Source organism: Euprymna scolopes, chromosome 6, assembly GCF_053919585.1.
Source record: "Euprymna scolopes isolate OS-2025 chromosome 6, ASM5391958v1, whole genome shotgun sequence".
Lineage (NCBI taxonomy): Eukaryota > Metazoa > Mollusca > Cephalopoda > Sepiida > Sepiolidae > Euprymna > Euprymna scolopes.
Genome location: NC_136487.1, coordinates 83276825 through 83302005, shown reverse-complemented (window position 1 = coordinate 83302005; position 25181 = coordinate 83276825). Strand labels below are relative to the sequence as shown.

The 25181-nt window shown below is 34.4% G+C and overlaps 1 protein-coding gene across 2 annotated transcripts in view; it reads left to right on the top strand.

Annotated features, from left to right (window-relative positions):
* The window catches only part of LOC145277728 (protoporphyrinogen oxidase-like), a 48727-nt gene that overhangs the window by 6382 nt on the left and 17164 nt on the right, over positions 1–25181 (top strand). For both annotated transcript variants that reach the window (XM_080129431.1, XM_080129430.1), the window contains exons 2-8: positions 9037–9171; positions 15990–16098; positions 18412–18554; positions 20546–20687; positions 21001–21191; positions 23499–23559; positions 24838–24956. In XM_080129431.1, coding sequence (XP_079985557.1) covers positions 9037–9171; positions 15990–16098; positions 18412–18554; positions 20546–20687; positions 21001–21191; positions 23499–23559; positions 24838–24956 — 900 coding nt within the window. The remainder of the gene's footprint in view (positions 1–9036; positions 9172–15989; positions 16099–18411; positions 18555–20545; positions 20688–21000; positions 21192–23498; positions 23560–24837; positions 24957–25181) is intronic.

Below are 25181 nucleotides of genomic sequence, written 5' to 3'. Positions count from 1 at the left end.
TATTTTGTTTTTATTCAATGTAACATGTTTATTCAGCTCGAAAAACATGCAGTGTTTACCGATGTATTGGAAAATTCAAAATGGCGCCCGACACTCTCTTTAACATGGTAAGTTCGGGAAAAGGTGTTATAAATAATAAACTAGACAAAATACTATTAAAAAAACACCGAATATATGTCAAAATATGTCACGGTAACATATATTGAGCGAGTTTCTAGCAGTATTTTGTATAGTTTATTATTTATAACATCTTTTCCTGAACTTACCGTGTTAAAGAGAGTGTCGGGCGCCATTTTGAATTTTCCAATACATCGGTAAACACTGTATGCTTTTCGAGCTGAATAAACATGTTACATTGAATAAAAACCCGAAAAATATATCCAGTTAGGTAGAAAAATAACCTATCTTGTCTTTGATAACATTTATTTGTTATATATTTGTTTTTTGACAACTTTTTCGAATCTATGTGTACAGTAATACAAACCCGCATTTTCTTTTGAATTTTTTTTTTTAGTTGACTGTGTTCAATTCACACATGGTTGATGCGGTTCAATATTGCTAAACTATAAGTCTTAAGTAAAATTCTATTCATAAATACTTTTTAAAATGAAATTATTTAATTAATTGTAAATATTATTTAGACATAAAAATTAATTGATTACAAAACCTTTTTAAAATATATATATTAATTTCTTTTTCGTTCGGCAAAAAACTGCGCAAAACACTTTTAATTTTCTATTTAAAATTCTAGAAAAAAGATTATATTATTCTGCTTTTAATATAATCAAATTCAGGGTTTTATCTTTCTGGAGAAAAAAAATAATGGATTTTATTTCAATGAAATTAAAAAAAAAAAAAAAACTTGACTGAATTGAATTAATTACCCTTAAATTAACGAAGGGGTTATTTAATAACTTTAGGTTTGGAAGAGATAGGTATGGGGTCGATTTTTTTGAAACTTCAAAAGAAACCGACTACTGTCAAAACTTTGCGAAATAATACAACGTGATCAATTTCATTTTAGAGATATTTCTTTCAAAAGCCTTCTTTTAAAAAAAGAAAAAAAAAGTATATTGTTCTATTAAACCTTTTACTGTTTAAATAATTTGACTTTCCTCGTTTTATTTTAAGAAAATATAAGTTGAAAAAGCATTTTTATTCACTATTAGAAGATTTGTCAGTAAAAAAAAAACAATCGCTAAAAAGATAAGCGTTTTTTTTAATTTTTACTCGCAATGTAGAGCCCTGCATACTTCTTTTCAAGTTAACTCTTTTGTAGTTTTGATTACAATAGATCTGAATGAATGAACCTTGTAAGGGAGGGGCACTAAGCATTGCCCTGTTAATAATGAATTTCTTTGGTTTCTTTTTATTTCTCTCTTGCGGTTAGAAATATCAGGAAATTTTTTTCTTTTTTTCAACATCAGACTAAAAGAATCGTAATGAAGGAATCGGAAAATTAAGGTATTTTTTAACGATGCGATTCCGATTCCGATACCTCCCAAAATACACGATTCTTACGATTAACGATTCCGATTCCGATTAATCGTCCCACCACTAGTATTTAGTTCTCTCCCACTGCAAGAACTTGGACACCAGGGTCGGAAAATGGGATTGAAAAGTCAACACCCCAGAGGAGGGGCACTTTGCTCTGCAAAAAGTGCCTGGGCAAATCTGTCGGCATTCTCCGTTCAAACTTTTGAACTTAACGTTCTCAGGGAACATGAGTTGGAACAGATACATCGAGAGTATTGCCAAGGCTGCTGCAAAGAAGGTGGGCTCTCTCTACTGTGCTAGAAAATTATTTATGCCTGAAAGTATCCTGTACCTCCACAAGGCCAGCATTCGCCAACGTATGGAGTATCGTTGTCACATTTGGGCTGGTGCATCTGCGTCTCTCAAGTCACCAACTGTCCTGAACTGTCATCTAGGCTTCAGCCTCCGTTCCATTGACGAAATGTTGCATCATTCTGCCTGTTTTACAAGTATTTTAATGGTGGATGCTCTGAACTACAAGCTCTTGTATCCCCTTGACGTAAATACACTCCAATAAACCCGACAAGTAGCAAAGTCTCACTCCTATGCAGTAGAGATCGCTAGATATAAGAAAGCATTCTACTCCAATAGTCTCTTCCCTATAGCTGCTAGACTTTGGAATTCTCTTCTGAGTTCCTGTTTCCCCAACTGTACTGACATGCAAAAGTTCAAGTGTAATGTGAACAAATATCTTGCTGCTCAACTCCCTACATAGTATCCCTTCAACTTATGTCCCTGGTCCCCTACTGTGCCTTGTTTGGGGTAAAAAATGTCATGAAAAAAAAAAAAACCTGGGAGGGTGGACTTCCTAGAACTGCACAGAACTAAACTCCCACCGCAAAATCAATACAGACCAGATCATTACAAAAATGGTCTAATCTCTGTTGATTTGGGGGGCCCAGGATAAAAAAATCCTTCGCTGAGAAAGTCACTGGCTTCATGGATAAGCGTTCTGGTTACAGAAATTGGCTCGATTAACAAACTAATAACTATAATTAATTTCAAGCCTGATTTCTTACAGTCAAAAATATTTTGGATGTTTCTTGACTGCGTATATGTTAATCTCAGTTCCAAATTAAAATAGGTTTCTTTTTATTTAGTTACGAAAAATTAAGTTTTTATGTGTTTTTCTTTGTTGTTAAAAATAGTCGTTGCTATTTTTAGCATGCATGGCCATGACATGTTCAGAAGTGTCAGTCTTGTGTCTGTTTTCTGACCGGCATATACATAATTGTTTCGTTCTGATGTAAAGAAAGGAGCTGTAACTTGACACACCGTGACAAATTTATATTTATGTCAGTCATGAGCTGTAAAATGGGTACCCAGAAAATTCCATTACTTTGACAGAGAATACTAAGTCAGCCCCGGAAATGGTCAAAGCTGTTTACTATTTAAAATGACATGTGAAAGTTTAGATTAGGATTTTAAAAAAAAATTAACTCCTCAAAAAAAAAAAAAAAAATACAAAAACCACAAATAAACTTGAAAAAAACTTCTAAATAAAAATAAAGGTGGCTTTCAGATTGTAAACTTTTTGGGCCGTTTCAGGGACTGACTCGGGGGTTCTCTGTTAAAGTACTGAAATCATTTGGTTACACATTCATTATTGCAAGTACCAAAAACTGGAAAAATGTAACCCCCAGAACTAATATAACCTTACAATTTTTTTTTATCATCAGCCCCCTCCCCCCAGTCGTTCTTCTGCAGAGCAGGAATGTCTTCAATTGTGATTTATGGAACAGACCGAAAATCCCTGAAACATTAAAAAAAAAAAGATCTGAAAGCTGCAAAAAAAATGAAAATAGGCAGATAACACTAAAGGATTTTAAATTTTCAGTCCACCCTGTCACAAATAGTTTAAAAACTTCCTAAAAATAAATTTATTATATAAAAGGAAAAATGTGTGGGTGTTTGTATGTCTCGCAAAAACTTTCGACAGACGCATCATAACCTGACCATACTGATATAATTTTCAAGCTCGGTCCTTCGGACGACAAATCTAAAAAAGTTAGTCAAAAATATTAATTTCTTCACCCTCAACTGGGTAGTTTTCTACAAGGTCGAGTTTTGCGTTGCGAGTTTAGCAAGTCCTCATCTTCTTTTTGATTGAGTATGCTTAATTTCAACGTTCCGAACTTCCGATCGGGCGATGGAGACATTGGCTAAGATGCCACGTTTGTTTTTAACCTTTTTCACCTTCACGTTACGGGTTCGAGCCTGCCTGCCTACTACCACTTTTGTTTTTTTTTTGTTTTTTAACACCTCTGCCTACTATTGTTTTGATCCCCCCCTCCCCACTAGTACCACTTTTTTTTCTTTTTTTTTCCAGGGTTTCTTACTACACCACTTACACACATCCGGGCACCGGCACAACTGTTGTTTTGACTCCCCATCCCCACGGTCTTTACTATACCACCTAAACACCCAGGCAACACCAGGCACCCCCGCGGATATAAAATAAAAGAAAGTTTACTCATTTGCTGATTTGGAGAAAATTATTAAACCCATTTTTACTAGGAGGAGGGGAGTTATTTAATTTAGTGTCCATACTAATTGACTGTTCAGCGTTCTGGTTTGTTCTGTAAATTACAATCAGAAACAATGTCAGTATCGGTTAAGTAAGAAAAAAAAAGAAAAAAAAGTGCCCTTCATTGACCCCAGCACTAATCCTAAGTTTGATGTTGTAATACAATAAAATTTTTCTTTTTATTTATTTTTCAACAAGAACATGCTCTTCAATAACCCCAACACTGACTCAAAGTCGGTGTTGACAAAATAAAAATAACAATAAATAAATACAGAAAACATATTTTTCTCCAGAAAAAATTGAATTAAAAAAAAATATCCATTTTTATCACTTTAGGGTTAGTATTGTAGTTTATAAAGGGCGTTTTATTTATTTATTAGCGGGGGGGGGGGCTTTCCATGTAAAATATGCTTAAATATCATATTTTGATTTCTCTAGATTTCGTATATATTACTATAGTCGTGATTTCAAAAGTAAAAAAAAAGTATTTGGTTGCCATCAGCTAAAATCGAAATCAAAACTGTAGCATTAAAAGCTGGTGATGTTACCACTGTGACAACGTGACATGCATATGAACTGATTAAAAATACAGATGAATGTACAAAATGTATACCGATTTTTTTTTTTTTTTTTTCAATTTTGACCCCTTAAAAACTATTTTAACTGACTAAAGACCCATAAAAGAACAGCCCATAAAAAATCCAATCATTTGAGCCTCTGTGACTTCTAGTTTCAGAGGGGATAGTTTGAAAATATGGAGACAGACAAGCAGACATGGTGAGTTTTATAAATTAGATTTATTATTCATTTTTTTTTTTTTTTTTTTTTTTTTTTTTGCTGAAAGAAAAACGTTAAAAACACCACATTAATTTTTAGAAATGAATGTAAAATGTTAATTTTATTGATTAATGTAGAAAACTAACTTAGGTTTTTTTAATCTGATTAAATATTAAAAAAATTTTTTTACTTCTATTAGGCATATTCGTGTATCCACCATGAAAATAATAATAGAGCAAAGAATTAATTTCAAGCCTGAAATAAGAACGTAGGCAGTGATTAAAGATTTTTACCACTGTTTTTAAAGTTCACTATTTGTTGTATTTTTACTTTAATTATAGTAAACCATCTTAACTTATACATAAAGTAAAGCCGTAAGTCTGTGTTGTTGTTAAGTCAGACGCTGTACAAGATTCATGTACAGTCTTTAATATTCATATGGTTGGTGTCACTAGCTGGGGTGGAGGGAGATAACATAGGCTTTTTTTTTTTTTTAGATTTTTACTGATAGTTGTTTAAATTACAACACTGACACTAGCTTAAACAATCAATTAGCTCTTTTTCTGCTTTCATTCTATAATAATAATATATTCATGTTAACACATCGGTTCCCTCAGTTAGATCATCGAAGTTAAGAACCTGATCAGTACTTAATCAATGACTCTTTCAGAATACCAGATGCCATGTGTGTTCTTCATTTATCTTGACATTGTTTGCTGGACTTGTCTTTGCCATTGAAATCAAGCAGTGCTGCTTCACAATTGCATGTGTAACTAGTCCTACAGGGGAGAGGGAGGTATGCATTGTCCCTCAAGACTGACCGGGGTGGGGTGGGGAGGTCATGAACATGCCTTTATAATTTTCAAGTACAAAAAAGGGTACTAGTGCACTTATTGATCCGAGCTGAAATAATGTTATTATTTAAAAAGCCATTCTTAATATGGGGAGGGTGTTTTGTACCTATTCTATACTTTAACCTTACAATTGAATAAAAAAACATCATAAAACTTTAATTAAACTTGGAAATACGATTTAAAAAATAGCGCGGATCAGTAAGTGCACAAGCACCCAAAAAAGGTACAAATGTTTGCAGGAGCAGCAACTCAGCTATAAGTTTATCTCGAAAAGGTCAGAGGTTACATCGATGAAAATAAGAGCCACAATAAGAATAGAAGTCCGAATTATCCAAATGATACAGTTTATCTGATTTGTCCATCATGATTTTCAGCTAGTGGAATATTACCACTGTCGGCCAAGAGAAGTATCAGGCATGAGTCTGCAATGTGAAAATGTATAAAAGTGAAACCTGGCCACTGAGGGTTAAGGACATGCGTTGCATGGACAGAAATGATATCATGAATGTGTGATTCAAAGTGTTAAAGACGGATTTAGTTCTGATGGTTTCAGAGGAAGATTAAATTTGAGCAGTATGGGGAAATAAATGTGTGTAGAACGGGAGACTTTGATTGTATGGTCACATCGAAAAAACAAATACAGGAGAATGTTTGGGTTAGTAGATGTAGAACAGTAGTAGGTTTAGTTCAACGAGAAAGGCCAAAGAAAAAAATGGGATTAAGTGATAAGATTTGACTTAAGAGGGACATGTAAAGACCTGCCAGAAATAGCTTAGTTTGTAAGGTAACTTCTGAAAACAATTCAATGCACACCAGCATGTAAAATGGATATTAAACCGAATATGTTGTTCATGATGATGATGAGATTACTTGTCTGAACTACTTTTTAATGTCTTCTTGACTAAAATAGCCTTAATCATCATAATCATGAAAACTATTTAAGTAGATCAAACTATAATTTATTCAATTGATTGTCACACTCTTGTATTGTCTGACAACATTAAAGGATTTTTTTTTCTGAAAAAAAAATTAGGTTTGGGAAAAATGCATGGTCCTTAGTTACTTTTAAGTGTTATTTTTATTTTACTTATATAGATATCTATATAAGGCTATATGTCTGTCTGTCTCCATATTTTCAAACTCTATCTCCTCCGAAACTAAATGATTGGATTTTTTACGGACCGTTCTTTTATGGATCTTTAGCCGGTTAAAATAGTTTTTAAGGAGACAAAAATGTGTCAAAATTGAAAAAATTGTTTTATATTTTGTACATTCATTTTAGTTTATTTTTTAATTTTTAATCTGTTCATATGCATGTCACATTGATACAGTGGTAACGTCACTAATTTCGAATGCTACAATTTCGGTTTCGATTCAAGCTGATAGCACCCACATACTTTTTTTTTTTTTTTACTTTGAAATCACGACTCTATAATAATATATACAAAATCTGGACAAATTAAAATATTATATTTAAGCGTATTTTACACCCAGGCAAAGCCCTCCACCCCCACCCTGCTAGTATATATATATATATATATATATATATGTAATTATTTTTACTAGCAGGATCTGTGGACATTCTACAGGTGTATCCTTCTGTAGTATAGTTTCAGAATATATCTGGTTATGGGAGAGGGAGATCGCCAAAACTCTTGAAAGAGTTTGCGACATATTTCTATCGATGGATGTCAGTTGCATATGCAGAGCCCATCATATTACTGTAGCGTCTTTGGACAGAATGGATACAACATTTTGACCCTAGTCCCAAAAACCTATAAAAATATATTTTAGTTTGATGTTTAGAAGAGCAACATCAAATGAAATTTAAAAAATATTTTTTTTGTTGTTGTTGTTGTTGTTAATCTTTTGTGATGGGGCAGTCCTATCTTTTAAAATAAGAGTGGAGGGGGGTGATAATATACGAACATGAAATTAACGTTTTATTATATAGAGGATCCATTCATGTTGGACTGCAATATACATTAAAAAAAAAAAAACGTTCATAAAATTAAGATAAACTATTATTTGATCTTAATATCAGGTTGGTGCAAAAGTTTTTGCTGATTTAAAATTTCATATTGAAAATGAAAGTCTGTGTTTTTGAAAATCTTTATTCATGTCAAGAACGACGTTCGCCCTCTATAAGTTGATTCCATCTGTCAACACTTGTAAAATTCTTTAGGTTTTAATTTGAAATATGAATCTAACTCATGTTCAGCTTCCTCTCGTGACGACAGCTTAAGGACATCTAAATGGTTTTGTAATCCTTGAAACAAGTGATAATTTGAAAGGCACTAGATCAGAAGAATATGCAGGATGGGGCAAGATTTCCCAATCAAATTCTCCCAGGAAGTCTTTTGATCAGATGTCGTGTGAGGACGAGCATTATCATGATAGAAGATGAATCCCTTTCTTTTCACTAAAGAAGGTTGTTTTCGGGTCAAGATGGTTGAGAATATTGCAGAAAAATATGAATGATGCTTTAATGATCTGAAAGAAAAAAAATTATAAATTAATGATGATGATGATTAAGTAATAACAATATGCATAAAATAAATTATAATGGTTGAAAATGTCTCTTCTACAAACCTGAAAAAACTTTTGCAGCAACCTAATGTAAGGAGAATGATCTGCATTACCTGAGCTCAATGCATTTTTTAACTTGGGAGTCACTAATTATCAAAGCCTAAAGACCACTCGAGTATAAGAGTTAATGAATGTGAAGGGGTAGTGTAGTAATCGTTGGTATTTATTGGGTAGAATTTGGATCATTTAAAGGGACAGCTCAACAAGAACTTTGTTTACATTGGACTTGAAGGCTACCATATTGTAATCGTCCAGGAAGCAGGTCAGTGGAACAGTGTTCCACAGGCGGTCAGTTTTAGGAAAGAAACTTTGTTCATGGATATAAATTAAATAAATCGACTTTAAATACTATTTCTAAACAGAACAGCTTTATTCCAACAAATAATAACATGACTACATTTATTTCATTAAATTTAAATTGATTAAAGCAAAAAGTAGACCTTTCTTTATTTTGTCCTTTAGTCCTCACATTCTATGAGCAACGTTTCTGATAAAGGGGGAAGAATTGCTGTTTTCTGTGTTAAAATCAATCTATCTAAAACTTAGCATTGGTTAATTTTTTTTTTACCTGAAAGTAGTATTTGTTTTTTATTAAAATAGTTTTTTTTTTATTTATTAAAATAGTTTTTTTTTTTCATTAAAATGGTTTTTTTTTTTTTAATTTAGTTCCTTACATTGTTTATTTATGTTTCCTTAAAAAATTTTTTTTTTTTTTTTGTTTCTAAAATTCTAATGTTTCCTTTTAATTTTTAGATAATCTTATTGGAGGCCAGTGACAGATATGGCGGTTGGGTGAACACAACCCGTTATCCTGATGGTGCTATCTATGAACATGGACCGCATTCGTTGCGTTCAACTGGCAAACCAGGACACCATACACTCACACTTGTAAGTTTCAATCATCATTATCATCGGTATAACATCAGTTTTACATGCTGGCATGTGTTGAGCAGTTTTTACAAACTGACTAATACTAACCTATCTCTGACCAGGTCTTTATCCCTCTTTCTCTCAATTGCATTCTTATTACCTCCTCCCATGTTTTCCTTAGCCTTCCCCTGCCAACTGACCTTGCAATCTCAACTGTTCTACATCTACTAACGCAAGCTGGCCCTGTCGGTGGGGCATTAGAATACGCCGACTGCCCCCCTGCAGAGGGTAAAAGTCCCTCAATGGGGGTCCTGGATATGACCTTAAACTATATCCAGTGGTGAGGCCCCAGCTTGTGGGCTTTGGGGAGTTAGGAGCTACCCTTTAATTACCATTGCTCCCAGGTCCACTCTGATCCGGAGTGGTAGTACCTGTTAGGGTCCTAACTATGGGTTGAATAGAAACAGACGTGAAAACAACAAATATATTCTATTAAAAAAATTTTTCTTCAAAATCTTTGGATTCGGCATTAAATAACCCGAAAAGGATTGATATGTCGTAAAACAAAAACAACCAACTAACGTGAGCACTCTCATTCATTCTTTCAATGTGACCAAACCAACAAAGTCACTTGTACTGTCTAGATTTAATCCTCCTCTGCGGTCATCACTCGCATTACACATCCATTATTTCATTTCTCTAGGAATTTCTTTCCTGTATACTTTAATCACACAAAATACTATAAAATATTCTTTTATTTTGAGATTGAAGTGTTTGAAAAAAAAAAACTACTTTAATTTGTCTATTTAGCCATAATTTGCAATTAACTCTCCAATCTCTATCACTCTTCATCTTTCATTGTCGACCAAAAACTTCTAGTAGAAGGCTTCTTTCCAGCATCTAGGGACCTGAACAGTGAAAGGGTGGGATTTTGATGCTTGTCAGGTTAGTGTGGAGTATGTATGCCGAGGGAGCACTATGAGTATTTGTAAAACAGGCACTGGGATGTAACTGTGATGATGGGACAGAGGTTGAAGCTTGGCCGATAGTACGGGAGCTATTAGATTTTAGATTCTTTTTTGGTCTCGGTCTAAGAGCGAGAGACTAGTGGTCGACACCATAGCCCAGATGTGCCAACAATACTCCAGGCATGGACAAATTGTGGCTTTGAAAAGATATAGGATACTTTCTCAGTATTTATGAATTAACTGGTGAACAAATATATGCCTCTTCTAATTATATATTTCTGCAAGCCTGGGAAGATGATATCATGTTTAATGAATGTATACTGTATTGATCTCCCCACATATAGAGGAGGAGGTAATCACTGAGAGGATGATATCATGACAAATAAACACTACTTTCCTCTCCAATCGAAAAGGAGGAGTTAATGCCTGATGATATGACAACAGAACAGATACTGCACTGCTATCTTTCCCTAAAAAAAACCCAAAAAACAGGAGGCTGTAACTGTAATCCTATGAAAATATCATGAGGAACAAACATATACTATACTTCCTCCATCCATAAAAAAATAAGAAATAATGCCTGGGAGAAACGTATCATAAGGAGTGAAAATATGCTACACAACTTCCCCTCTCAGAGGACGAGGTAAAGCCTGGATAGATTTATCCACACCCATAGAAAAATAAGTTGATAATGCCTGGGAGGATGGGATCATGACAACATTACAGATACTATGCTACCCGTCCAAATTAGAAGAGGTAATACCTGGGATGATAATCCCATAGAAAAAGAAGGTAATGCCTGTGAGTATGGTATCATGGCAACAAAAAAGATACTATGCATACTTCTAACCATCAACAAGAGATTGTCTCCTGATAAACAAAACAAATAGTACATTAGCCCCTCCCCAAAGGAGGATGTAATACTTGGGAGGATTACTCCTAACTTCTTCAAAAAAGGAGGCGGTAATTACTAGGAGGATGGTCTTATAACAATTGAACCAAAAAACCCAAAAAACAGGAGGCTGTAACTGTAATCCTATGAAAATATCATGAGGAACAAACATATACTATACTTCCTCCATCCATAAAAAAATAAGAAATAATGCCTGGGAGAAACGTATCATAAGGAGTGAAAATATGCTACGCCTCTCATTGAAAAATGATCAAATCATTTTTTGGTACTCATGCACTTATTGATCCGTGCTGAAATAATAACGTTATTATTTAAAAAGCCATTCTTAATATGGGGAGGGGAGGGTGTTTTGTAACTATTCTGTACTTTAACCTTACAATTGAATAAAAAAACATATCATAAACTTTTAATTAAACTTGGAAATACGATTTAAAACTTAGTGCGGATCAATAAGTGCATTAGCACCCATTTTTTTTTTATCCATCTTCTTCTATTATATAAATCTCACCTGTTTGCTTGAATGTATGTATGTATATATGTGTGTATAACTTGCTAAAACTTTCGATAGACATAACGGATCCTAACAAGATTAATATCATTTTGAAGCTCGACATCTTGGACGACAAATATCGAAAAATTGGCCAAAAACATTAATTCCTTCACCCTTAACTTGACTGTTTTGTACAATGGAGGGGGTCGATTTTTTTCGCCGACATTTTAGCAAGTCATTGTCACCGTTGGATTGACTTCACTTAATTTAATCGCTCTTGACTTCCAGTCAGACCATGGAGACATCGACTAAAATATCACGGTTTTTAACCTTTTTTTCTCCTTCGTGTTACGGGTTCGAGCCTGCCTGCCTACTATGACTTCTTTTTTTTTTTTTTTTACCGGGTTCCTGACTACACCATCTACACACACCCAAGTCTCTTTGCTACTGTTGTTTTGACCCCCCCCCGGGTCCTTACTACACCAGCTAAACACCTAGGCAACGCCAAGCACCACCGCTAGTCCATTTAAAAATGCCTAGTCATCTTTTACAGTTCCTTGGTCTTTTGTCTAAGATCAAAATATACAAGGGAAGTGTCTCAGTTTCTGTGCATCCCTCTTTTTATAGGGCCTTGAAAGTAACGTTTCTCCAGGACATTGGCAGCATTGCACATAGGAACCAGGATACCAAAGAATTGTCTACATTCAGCATCATGCATAGTGTCAGCGTCCTTTCAGTGGCAGACTTCAGAACTGGTTGTGACACTCCATAAGACAACTCCATAACTCTGTGCTTGGCTTGTTTGAATGTGAGGATCTTGAGCTCTTCAAATCGAGCAGTTTACATTCAGAGAGATTGCTCATCCATGGGAGGGGATGTAGCTACAATCAAAGAGACGCTCTTAGGGATTGTCAGGTGTTAACCAGAGACTTTGACATCTTTTCAGCATATGGGAATCCCAGGGGGGAAAAGATCTCCTTGCTTGTGAAACGCACTCTGACTGCGATGATCAGTGTTGTCCATAGAGATGTGAAGTACAGGCTGGTCATGGCTGATATTGCCATAAAAGATTTTGTGTTGTCACAGTTTATGCATCCAACACTGTTCAAGAGGGTTTCCTTTTTTGGGGGGGATTCGTTGTGTGTCCAAAACACATTGTTTTAATGAGATTTGAATGCCATCCTTGATATAAAAATAGACAATGTCTGGAAAGGAGCTAAAAGGCCAGGAAGGTGTGAAACCAGTCTAGCTGACCTGATTACTAGCTGCAATATTTTCAGTTGATCACCTGAATATTTATGTTGGGAGAGGCAACACAAACTTTATATCATATCATATACTTTCCACTAGCTAGATCACTCGGACCATAGACTAGTTATGACCTGGTTGAACTTAGGAAATAAGCCTAAATAAACTGTGTACTGAAAGTTAAATACTTCTTTGCTGGAAATAAGAAACTTCTGAGAAAATTACAATTGTTTATTCAGTGGGCTTCTATGGGGATGGTTAAATACGGCATAATCACGTTGACACACCGGTTTCCGCTGGATCACCGAAGTTAATCAATGTTTAATCTGGTGAGTACTAAATGGGTGACTATTTGGGACTTTCAGGTGCTGTATGTGCTCTCCGTTTATCTTGGCATTTTTTCCAGTCGTCCTGGTCTTCTCCTTGCCACTGAACTCAAACAGTGCCGATTCAGGAGAGATGATTGCAGAACCCTTGCTTCACAATTACATGCACTAATGCCCCTAAGGGGTATCCTTTGTCTTTCAAGACTGAACGGAAGCATGGGGGGGATGGGGTTAAAGAGAGTAAATGGTAGGTCAACTTAAAAGCTAAGGTCAGAAGCTTCTTTATAAAATATTATCTGCACCTCATACTAGAAAAAGCCAAGGTAAAGAAGCACTTAGAATAGAATATTAACCTGGGTGGGGCTGGGTGGGTACTGTAAACTAGCTAAGCAGAAGCTACAATGTGAGAATAGTGAACATTATGTGAGCTATGTAGTTAGGACTAGGCTAAGGAAAATATCAATTGAAATCGTGAAGTTTGACGCAGATGAGCATAAGGAAATTTTTTGGCATGGCTTGACTAGGTACTTTTTTTTTTTTTTTTTTTTTTTACATAGGCATCACCACTTATGAAGGCCAAGAGGCCACTCGAGGGTAAGGGTTAAAGAGTGTACAGTAGAAATTGGACAATATAGTAATTGTTAGTAATGGAAATTCGGTAAATTTGTTAACTTATATGGAACGGCTCATCAAAAACTTGTTTACATTAGACTTGAAGACAACTATATTGTAGTCGGCTGGAAAGCAGGAAAACTGAAGACCATTCCATAGGCGTGCAGTTCTAAGAAAGAAGCTTTGTTCATGGAATCTACGTTTAGGTTTAGGCACAGATAAAGAGTGGGGGAAATCGTTGATAGTGTTTTCAGCTAGACGAGTGTTTCTCGTGTAAGTTTGGCAAAGGGCGACCATAGATTGGAGCTCATACGAACACTTGCCATGAAAATATTGATAAAGCAGAGACAGGCCCACATCACGTCTCTTCTGTGAGAAAGAAGTTGCAGGGAAGAGAAAAGGACATCCCCTATGAGGCTACAAAGTCTATTTTGAACTCTCTCAAGGCAGGATAAATCCTTTCTAGCAGCTCCTGCCTAGATGTGGCAACAGTACTCCATCCTTGGACGTACCTGGCTCTTATATAGATAGAGAATTGCATCAGCAGTGAGATATCTACTGGATCGACAGAAGGATCCCACCATTTTTCCAGCGGCCTTGGCAACGAATTTAATGTATGTGTTCCATTTAAGATCAGGAGTAAAGGTCAAGCCCAGAAGCTTGTCAAAACATTAGGCTTCCCCAAGATGAGAGCCATTCATTTCAATTGATACCAGATGGGGATCAGTGTTGATGATGTAAAGATAAAAGATTGGTTTTTAGATGCATTAAAAGTAACCAGCCACCTCTATCCCCATTGTACTAGTTGCTCAAGATCAGAGGAGAGAGAATCAGAGAGAACTTGGTCGTTTATGATCTTAGATGTGCTACTAGTGTCATCAGCATAAATGTCTATGAATGATGTAAGGATGTGATTTGGAAGGTACATTTGAAAAGTCAAGCACCTGGATGAATGTACATTGAGATCGACTTGGAGGATTTGCAAGGAGTCCTTCAGCCAACTGCTCAGCCTCTTGGCCAGGAGTTTGGCAACTATTTCGCTGACTCTCTCCCACCTCATGTATGGTGGCTATATGCAAATACCGAGCCGTGTGCAAAATAACATCACGGTAAGGAAAAAGAAAGACTAAAAAGGAGTACGTTAAAGAAGACGATCACATAGAGACGTGGGTGACATCACAGCTGTAATAAGAAGTCACGCCTTGTGGGAGAATGAGGAAATAAATGTTGTTACAAAACAGAAAGGAGTCAAGTTATTACTTGTCCTACGTTCCTTGCAACATACTCTGCTACAACATGTTGGGTTTACGTGTGTAAATGTGAGCAACGTTACAAATGTGCTTAGAACAACTTGTTGCGAAGACAGGGTTACAGAGTTCAAGGTCTTGGCTGTGTTGAAAAAGGTCAGCTGCAACAAATTGCTACAACTTGATGGTTTGCCCTACAAATTGTATTTGAGTCTATTTGTATTGATTCTGATGGATGTTTTCAACCATTGGTTTGACAACGGTTCTATCCCTGGTCAAATCACCAAGGAAATGATCACATTGCTTAAGAAGTGGGACAGGCATGATGAGGAGGAACTAGAGGGATTACAGACTCATAACTGCTAAACATAAAGTTAAAGATTTGGCCAAAATCTTATAGAACCGAGAGATTGATTCAGAACAACTTCTTGCATCTGATTCATACAACTCTAGAGTGGATAAAAGATGACACAGAGATTGCACTGATCAATTTGGATCAGTCCAAAGCTTTTGACAGGGTTGACCACCACTTTTGGGTATCTATTTTAAACCTTGATGATTTTAAATTGGACTTTCGCAAATGAATATCCATTCCGTATCACTCAGCAACAGTAGTGCAGGTAAACAAAAAGAATTCAGAATTTTTTACTGTGTTTTGATCAGTGGGTCACTGTTGCCTCTGCTCTACATCCTTGCATTGAAGCATTCGTAATCTAAGGAACAAGACAAGTTCAGTTCCATGTGGAATTTTTTCCAATGAGAAATCTTGACTTTAAGCAATTGGCCAATAATAGTTTTATTTCATCAAAATAACGTTTGTAAGGATTTTATAACAAAAAATTCCTACAAATTGGATTTTCATTAATAGCATCAGTATTGAGATGAAAACAATTCTTAATGTTTCAGATGTTTTTAAAAGATTTAGAGAATATGATGAAATGCCTTTCAAAAATATGCTGTAGCTTTCGTTACAGACAGATCCCAAATCTCTGTCAGAGGATGCAACCATTTTCTTATTTCTCTTTCTTTTAGCTACATGAGCTTGGTTTAGAATCTGAAATTCTTCCAGTGAACCGAACTCACCCTGGTGCCAAAGACCGATATATCTTTTACAAAAATCAACTTCATCGTCTGCCAACGAGTAAGTGTTATTTCTCACTGTTTATTGCTTGTTTTGTAATGTTATTTAGGGAATATTTATAAACTAGCATGGGTGCCCATGGGGGTGTTTGGAGGTGTGTGTTGAGCAAAAAAAAAGAAAAAAAGTGGTAGTAGGAAGACAGGCTCGAACCCATACCGCGAAGGAGGAAGAGAACATGAAAAAAAACGTGACGTCTTCACTGTTACGACCACCGCCAAACCGGAAGTGACGTAGGTTTAAATTAAGGCTAGACAATCAAAAAGAGGGGATGACTTTTGAAAATATCGGCAAAAAAGCGACCCCCTCCCTGTAGAAAAGTGCCCAGTTGAGGGTGGAGAAATTAATGTTTTTAGCCAATTTTTCGGTATTTTTCATTTGAAAGGTCAAGCTTCAAAACGATACTGATCTTGTGAAAATCCGTCGCCTCTGTCAAAAGTTTTAGGCAAACATGTACATACATACATTTATATATTTGTAGCTCAAATTTTTGACCCAAACCGATTAAAAAGCTTGCCCTATCTTTGAATACCCTTTATGTAAAATTTTAAATGTTTGGACCAGAAATTGTCTGAGTAATTTGGTAGAAACCGCAGAGGTCAATTTTTTTTAACTTTGACGTCTATTATGACCCCTTAACATTTATTGTTTTGGGCTCAAATCAAGTTATTAAGTTAGAGCCATGTCCAAGGAACCTATATCTAAAATTTCAAGTGTTTAGACCCAAAATTGTCGGAGTTTGGTAGAGTTCTCAAAGGTCAAATCATTGAACTTTGACCCCTTAACAGCCAAATTTCTGGACGAAAACTGATTACAAAGATTTCCCCAAATCTCAGTACCCTTTTTATCAAATTTCGAGTCTGTAGACTGAAAATTGACAGGGTTATTGTGTAGGGAAATGTAGACAGACAGACACTTTCACTTTTATAGATATATAGATTGATGTCTAATACCTATTGTTAAAAATTCAGACGCATCTGATTTTCATGAAGGGTTTCTGCCTTCTTTTAATCCTTTTGCATAAAACTGAATTGAACTAAACATAACCCATATTTGGATCTTTTATGCCTAGCATCTGTGTTTCATAATTAATAATGATTAGTCTAGGATTGAATCCTATATATATAAATTGATATGTCACACGAAAGGAATGTATTTGCTTGAAGTCCGTTCCACTAAGTAATCCAATTTACAAAATTCCCACTACTTATGTTTACTACACTATAATCACATTGACTAATGTATACCCATTAACCCTTATCCTTGAGTGGCCTCCAGGCCTTGATAAGTGGTGATTCCTGTGTAAAATAAATAAATAAATAAAAATAGCTGAGTGGCCTTAGCTACAGTATTCAAGTAATAATCTAACAAGTTGCCTTACTGAATTGGTATTCGGAGCTAGTATATTCTTAAATGTGAGGCTTATGGCATATTTTTCAGCGTCTCTCTGAAGTTGTTCTACCAGTCTGTATTTATAGCTTAATCATATCAATCATATTCTTGTGAGGAGGGACCCGAATATACTTGTATTCATTACATCACAAATATATAAGCATTTAAACATACTAAAATCTATACAAATAGAGATATGACATATCTGAGAAATGTGACATATTAGGTCAGTGCAAAAGATTTTGCCGATTTTAAAATTTCATCTTGAAAATGTAAAAACTGTTTTTGAAAATCTTTATTCATAACAATTATGACTTTTGCTGTCTTTAACTTGATTCCATCTGTCAACGAGTTTATAAATGCTTCTCGTAAAATTCTTTAGATTTTGATGTGAAATATGAATCTAACTCTTGTCTAATCTCATCATCATGATAACCTGAGGCCATCTGGATGGTTTTATAATCCTCAAAATAAGTGATAATCTGAGGAAGCTAGATCAGGAGAATATGCAGGATGAGGCAAGATTCCCCAACCAAATTCTCCCAGGAGATCTTTGGTCAGTAGTGCTGTGTGAAAACGAGCATTATCATGATGGAACAGGACTCCTTTTCTGTTGATTAGAAATGGTAATTTTCGGGTCAACATGGCTGATAATATTGCAGAAAAATATGAATGATGCTTTAATCATTTGAAACAAAAAGTTATAAATTAATCATGGTGATATGTTTAAATAATAAAAATATACATAAAATAAATTAAAATGGTTTAAAATGTTCCTTCTATAAACCGTCAAAAACTTTTCATTTGACCTGATAGTTTCAGCTACAAACAAAATCTCTATTCTAACCAGACGATATATTATGAAATGACTACTATTACTTGAATAGACTGTTATTTGAAAACATGGTCTTCGGTTATTTTCAGGTTTGAGTGGTATTTTTAAAAAGTCATCTCTTCTCTCTCAAGCACTCGTCTGGAGTTTTATACGAGACATTGTAAGCAAACGTTCACCGACCGATGAAGACGAATCTATCCATAGCTTTATAAGCAGGCATTTTGGAACTGAAGTGAGTATTATAATGTTGACATTTGATAATTTTTATTTATTTCTTTTAATAACTTTGAGTTTATGTAAAATCGATGTAATGAACCATTGGCAGCTTAGAAAAGATAAGATAGTAACTTGGAAAGACTGGTTGACTAGAAGAAAGTCTGTTGTCACATGAAAAATAACCAATACTATCATCTGGGTTAACACCCAAGCTTTTAAAGTATCAACATAAAATTTGTCAGAAACCGTCATCTTTGTGAATTATTAATTATCTCCCTTGAATCATTTCTGAGTTTGATTTAACCAGAGTAGAGCCAGCCGGTAGTGGGGGGTTATTGGGTCCCTCAATCACAAAGCCACTCGACTTTAGGTCATTGTTAGGGTGGTTTGTTTTCTGTCTCCTGTGCAGTTCTAGTTCTCCTTGCCATGGAAGGGAAATATACATTGAGCAGAGCTCTTCACTTGCAAGCCGAAAGTAGTTGTGTTGTCAACAGACGAGACATGACGGACGTCAAACATGTTGAACAATTAGATCGTCAGATTGTAAGACACATTGTAAAAAAGGAAAATCTCAGTAAATTAATTAATACAAAAGATGAAAAATTAAGTGAGAATGCACTAAACCTAATAGGTGGCACCTCGTCTCACTGAGAGGAGTCCAGTGCATGTATAGAGAATCTGTTGAGAGATAGTTTCCGAAATGTTTTTTTTTGTCATCAGTTTGATCTACTTGTTCATAAAACTAGATTTTAAGAGACTAAAGCTGTTTGCTAATGGGCAAGAAGATCTGGGTTCAATCCTTGATAGTCATACCAAAGACTTTAAAAAATTGATACTTGTTTAACACTCAGCATTATAAAAGGAGGATCAAGGGCATATATATCTTGGTTTAACAGATAATGAAAAGATAGTCTTCAGGTCGCCCTCAACTATGGTCGACCGCTTTATTCAACTTTAATTTTTTCGGTAAAAACACTATGCAAACAAATTTTTTTAAAATGTGCTATCGGATTTGAAGATGAAAAACAAAATTGCTTAATTATTTTTTTAAATTTCTTTTATTTTCTTTAGTCTTTTAACACAATATTAACATATAGTACCATGCTACCATTGTTCAGTGTTGTGTAGAATGATCCAGGAAGCTGCTGCACAACTTGCATCTAGACACATTTCCTTCAAGATTAAGAGAAAGTCTTTACAAATTGTGTTCGCTCTGGCATTTTTCACAACAGTGAAACATGGTCTCCAAATACTAGTCTACTTTGGCTTGATCATGTGATGATTAGGTGGATGTGTAGTTGAAAACTGGAAGAAAGGATCCTATCATTCGTACTTTATCAGAAACTTGGCATTGGTGATGCCTTACATGCTCAGCATCTTAGGTAGTTCAACTATGTAAAGCATTCCACCTCTTGCATCAACTCCATAACGTATTTTGATATATTGAGAACTGAGAAGTATGGTGGACCAAGGAAGAGCTGGCTTGAGTGCATAAGAAGTGATGACTGCATGCAACCCGATTGATGTCAACTATTTGGATTGGACTGCATGGAGAGTAGGTACGAGGTGTTGCTTTCAGCTCAACTTTTGGACACTTATAATGATGATTATAAAAATAATAATAGCAATAATAAAGTATTACTATTACTACTAATCTTACTAATACTATTATTAATGTTACTAATATTGATACAAGTCATAAATAGAAGAACAAGGAGAAGCGATATCTGGTGGCTCTGCTACTATGAGCTGGTGAGTATAGTGGTAGGAAGTTGCAGTAAAGGGAAATGGTATAAGTGGGAAATTATTCTTATTTGACTGCTAAAATACTGAAACCAGATGAAGAAGGTAAGAGATTCAATAATTTTGGTTTCTTTTCAATATCTCCCAATATTGCCAATCTTATCTATTCTGTACACCATAATAAAATTGGCTATGACCCAGCTCAAAGGTCCAAAATAGTTTCTTGACATATATTTTAAAAAAGTCTCTTTTTTTTTTTTAAAGGTTACCAATATCTTAATGAGCTCCATGTGTAGAGGCATTTTTGCTGGTGATATACGCAAGTTAAGTGCACATGCTTGCTTTCCTGATTTCTATCGGTTGGAACGAGACCACAGATCCTTGGTACTTGGAAGTTTATTTGCAGGTCAGTTTAACCATAACCTTTTTATCTCTTTCAATTTATTTTCCAGAGTTTCTTTCCAATTTCCATAAAAGTAACATTTTAAAAAGGTAACACTATTATAAAAAAAATGTCAACACCATTATATAAAAAAAAAAAAAAGAAAGAAAGAGTAATGCCATATATATATTTTTGAAAGTTGTCTTTGGGAAACAAATGTTGATTAACTTACATTTAGTTTAATAATAAATATACATCTAAAAGTGTTTAAATAAGTTTGCAAAATAATTAGAAAAGAATATAAAGCTTTTTAAATGTTTTCATTTCTATAACACAGGAAAATCTGCAATCGATCCTTGTCCATTAGTTAAAAAAGCAAATGAAGAGAAATGGGCTCTTTATTCTCTGAAGGAAGGTCTACAACAATTGACCGAAACGTTGGCACATGTGGTGCATCAAAATCCGAAATGTGAGTTGCGACTTCAGTCACCATGCATAGGGCTGAAGTTAGATTCAGGAACGGCCATCGTAAGTAACAGAAAAGATTTGTTGATTTTTAAAGCGGAGATATTTTAAAAAAACAAACTCAGATGCATATTAAGAAATATCCAATAAATTTGCAATGTTATTGGAGATTTGCACCCAGTATAATTATCTTTAAATAAAAAATTAAATTCTAATTTCTTTTATGCAATTACAAGTAAACAGGCGGAATGATCACTCATTTCCGAACCAAATAGCATTTTTTAACATTCTCCTTAAAAATGCTATCTAGTTCGAAAATAGGTGATCATTACCACCTCGTAGCCTGGAAGTGAGTGATCATTTTATGTTCACTTTATATACAAAAGTGATCTCTCGCTCTAAAGTTTAAAAATATAGTTGTTTTGTTTTTTTTTGTTTTCTTTATCGTTAACTTCTTCACACTGTTTATGTGTAATCGCCTAAAAAAACTAGAATCTCATTTTAATTTTTTTTTTTTTTTTTTTTTTTTTTTGTGAATTAGCAAAGAGAGAAAAGTTAGTTTTACCCAATCTACGTATTGATACAGCATAATCATGTTGATACACCGTTTCCAGTCATCCTGAACTTCTCCTTGCCACTGAAATCAAACAGTGCCGATTCAGATGAGGTGTGGTTGGGGATTGTGAAACTCTTGTCTCACAATTACATGCGCAGCTGCCCCTACAGGGGTTATCCTTTGTCTTTTGAAACTAAATGGAGGCATCGATGTGAAACATATTGATCAATGAACATGTTATTTCAAACTTTAGTGTGACGAACCAATTAGCCAAACATTTTATACAGATAAACTTAAACTTTTTAGTTTCATCCCTTCAAATGAGGAAAGGGCAGGCACCAATCAATGGCTTATTCATAGATTTACATCTATCAACAATGAACGCAGGTCAATTTTTTTTTTTTTTTTTTTCATTTAATCATAAGAATGAAGAGTAAAGCTAAGTGTTTTACTATAGTAAAGGGTGACTGAAAGATTCCATTTTTATGAGTTGCTATACTGAGGTGTACAGTATTGAATATTAAGCCGGAGTAACAGATAAAATTGAAGATGTGCACACATGCAAATTCCAGATGGACTTTGATCTACATTCTTGTCCTATAAAAATGACCTGAATTGTAATTATCACCAAAAACAAAGAAAGTTTTACATTCCAGGTCAGAAAGTTAGAATTGCATAACACAAAATAAAGAACAATCAAACATTTTAAATATTTACATTTCAGGAATGTCGGCTGATATCTTTATAAGACTCACATAAGATAAACAAAAGGAAAAGTAAAGAAAGGAGAGCCGACAATCGTCCAATGTGAGTGACAAATTCTGCCGTTGCCTAACACACACACACACACACACACACACAATCACACACATTTATTGTTAAATGCAGTTATTCTGTTCCGTCTCTCTCTCTCTCAACAGCGAATTGTAAATAAACTTGTATGCTGATGAAATTTGTCTGTGTTGATTTTGAGAACAGCAGCAAAAAATTGTCCGGTGTATATAATTTCATAAGCATTGAAAAGTGCAAACTAGAAAATTATTTATATACATTTAATAACGCAACAACGGGAGGGCACCACTCCATTATTAGGATTGCTCCAAATTGATACTTTATAATGCTGAGTGTTTAGCAAGGGGGCATCAAATACCATTTTTTTCTTAAGTCTTTGATATGACTTTACCAAGAATTGAACCCTGGTTTTCCAACCCATTAGTGAACATTCTTACGATTATGACATTAAAAATTTTTTTTTTTTTTACTGATTTAGATAGTTGACAGAAATTTTTAATTTTACCCCATTTTTTTTCTAGGCAAACAACAAAAAAGATGCTGATGAAAACATTTTTGGTGTTTGTTTAAGCTATAGTTAACAAATCGATATTTTAAATATATCGTTTTGAGCAAAAACAATATTACATACTTAATTATCATGTCGAAAATAGTAATATATTAAAAAAGTTATGTTTCCTGTGTATAGCCTCATACTGCCTACGATTTTACCTGATTTTTTTCATAAAAATTACTTTTAACTAGAAATAAATTTCTACTCAATGATTTTTCGTAATTTTTGGATATATTACTATTTTTGGTGTGACAATTAAGTAGATAATATTGATTTTACTTAAAACAACATATTTTAAAAAATCGATCTCTTGACTGTTTCTAAGCACCATTTTCTTTTCCTAAAAGTATAAATCCCAGTTTTATAAAATATAAATAATAAACTATTAACATACTAATTTGCTTCTGTTTGCTTAAGGCCATCTTTTATTTATTTATTTATTTTTTTTTTTTCAAATTTTTTTTTATAGGTTAAAACAGAAACTGACTCCATCAAGGCTGACCATGTATTTTCCACACTATTTGCTCAGTGTATGTATGTTTCAAAGTATTCAATTTCTACATAAATTCCCTTAAAGCACATATAGTTAAACATTAGTTGTCTCCCTTTTTGTCTGACTTCCACACATTTTCTTTCTGCATGTTGGAATATTTGGATCTGGATGTGTTAAGATAATGTTAAAAACAAAATTTATCAAATTAAGCTTAGATTAAGTAAAAAAGCAAAAAACTTCCACTAGAAATCTAAATGTGGTAATTTAAACTGATGTGTTCAGGATGTTGCTTGTCTGAAAAACTTCAACAAATATATAATCCATATGACATCAGAACAGTATTCAGGAGTGATTCAACTCTCTGGAAACAGCTTGTGAGAGTTAAGCTCCCTATAGAAAAAAATCATGACTAAGAACTGTATATATGAAATCCCATGTAAATATGGAAAACTATACAAAGGTGAAACGTGTCGTCCACTAAAAGTATGGTTGGAAGAACATTGAATAGCCATAGTATATTAAGAGATTGAAAAACAGGTATAGCTGACCATATCTGGAAGGAAAAAAGGAAAACATCTACTATTATGGGACAAGGTAAAAATTTTTGACAGAAGGTTATAGTGTAAGACGACTCAAAGAAGCAGCACGTATGCTGGGGAATAACCAATTACTAAGTAGATGTAGTATAGAATTTAATGCGATATAGGAACAATCAATTATAAATAATAGATGATATATACAAGTAATAAGTATAAAACATTAATATATATAGTTAGATATACGTTAATATATAGTAATAATTAGCAATAAATAGTGATATTTACAAATAGAAATAAAAAAAATAGGTTTAAGGCTCCTAAAATTCGTATTGTCTTCAAGGACCCATGGTACAGTGGCTAAAGTACTTGGAAAAATCAATTGTAAAAAAGTGATATTCTCCTGAAGGTTCAATCCTCAGTGTGGGCGACTGAAAAATACAATTGGGAATTACTTAGGACCATGGCTGACAGAACAAGAGCATGCTACCCCCGTAAAGGGTTCCGCTTGAAATTTCATCCAAATTCTCAAGTTCAACAGAAACATTCCAGAGTTCAACAAGATACGCCTGAAAAAAGTCGGAGGTTACTTCGACTGAAATGCTGTGAAAATCATACTCAAGATGCGATCATGTATGGAATACTGTTATATTTGGGCTGAGAACAGTAGTTCGATGAATACAAATAACCAATCCTCATCTCAAAAATTCAGAAACGTTCAGTATTTTCATATTTGGATACCCTTTTTGTTAGTTTTAATTTCTTTTCTATGTTTGCAGATTTGAGTCCTTTGATATCGGACAACCACAAAGAATTAAAAGAAACTCTTGGAGAGATTTCGGGAGCTAACGTTATTGTTGTGAATTTGGAATTTGATGGTCAAGTCCTTTTCAAGCAGGTGAGTTAATTGTATGAAAAAAAAAAACATTAGATTACAAACGAAAACTTCTTCAGTACGATTACCATTTACTCCCGTTCGTCTCCTGCACATCAATTTATTATTTTGGAACTACGGGTTTTCATATTGTTTCTTAGCATAATGACTGAGAGGAGGCATCAATAACATAATTTTTGTTTGTTACTTTATCTAAACACTCATAAATGGCTCTGCCCTTGAGAAGAA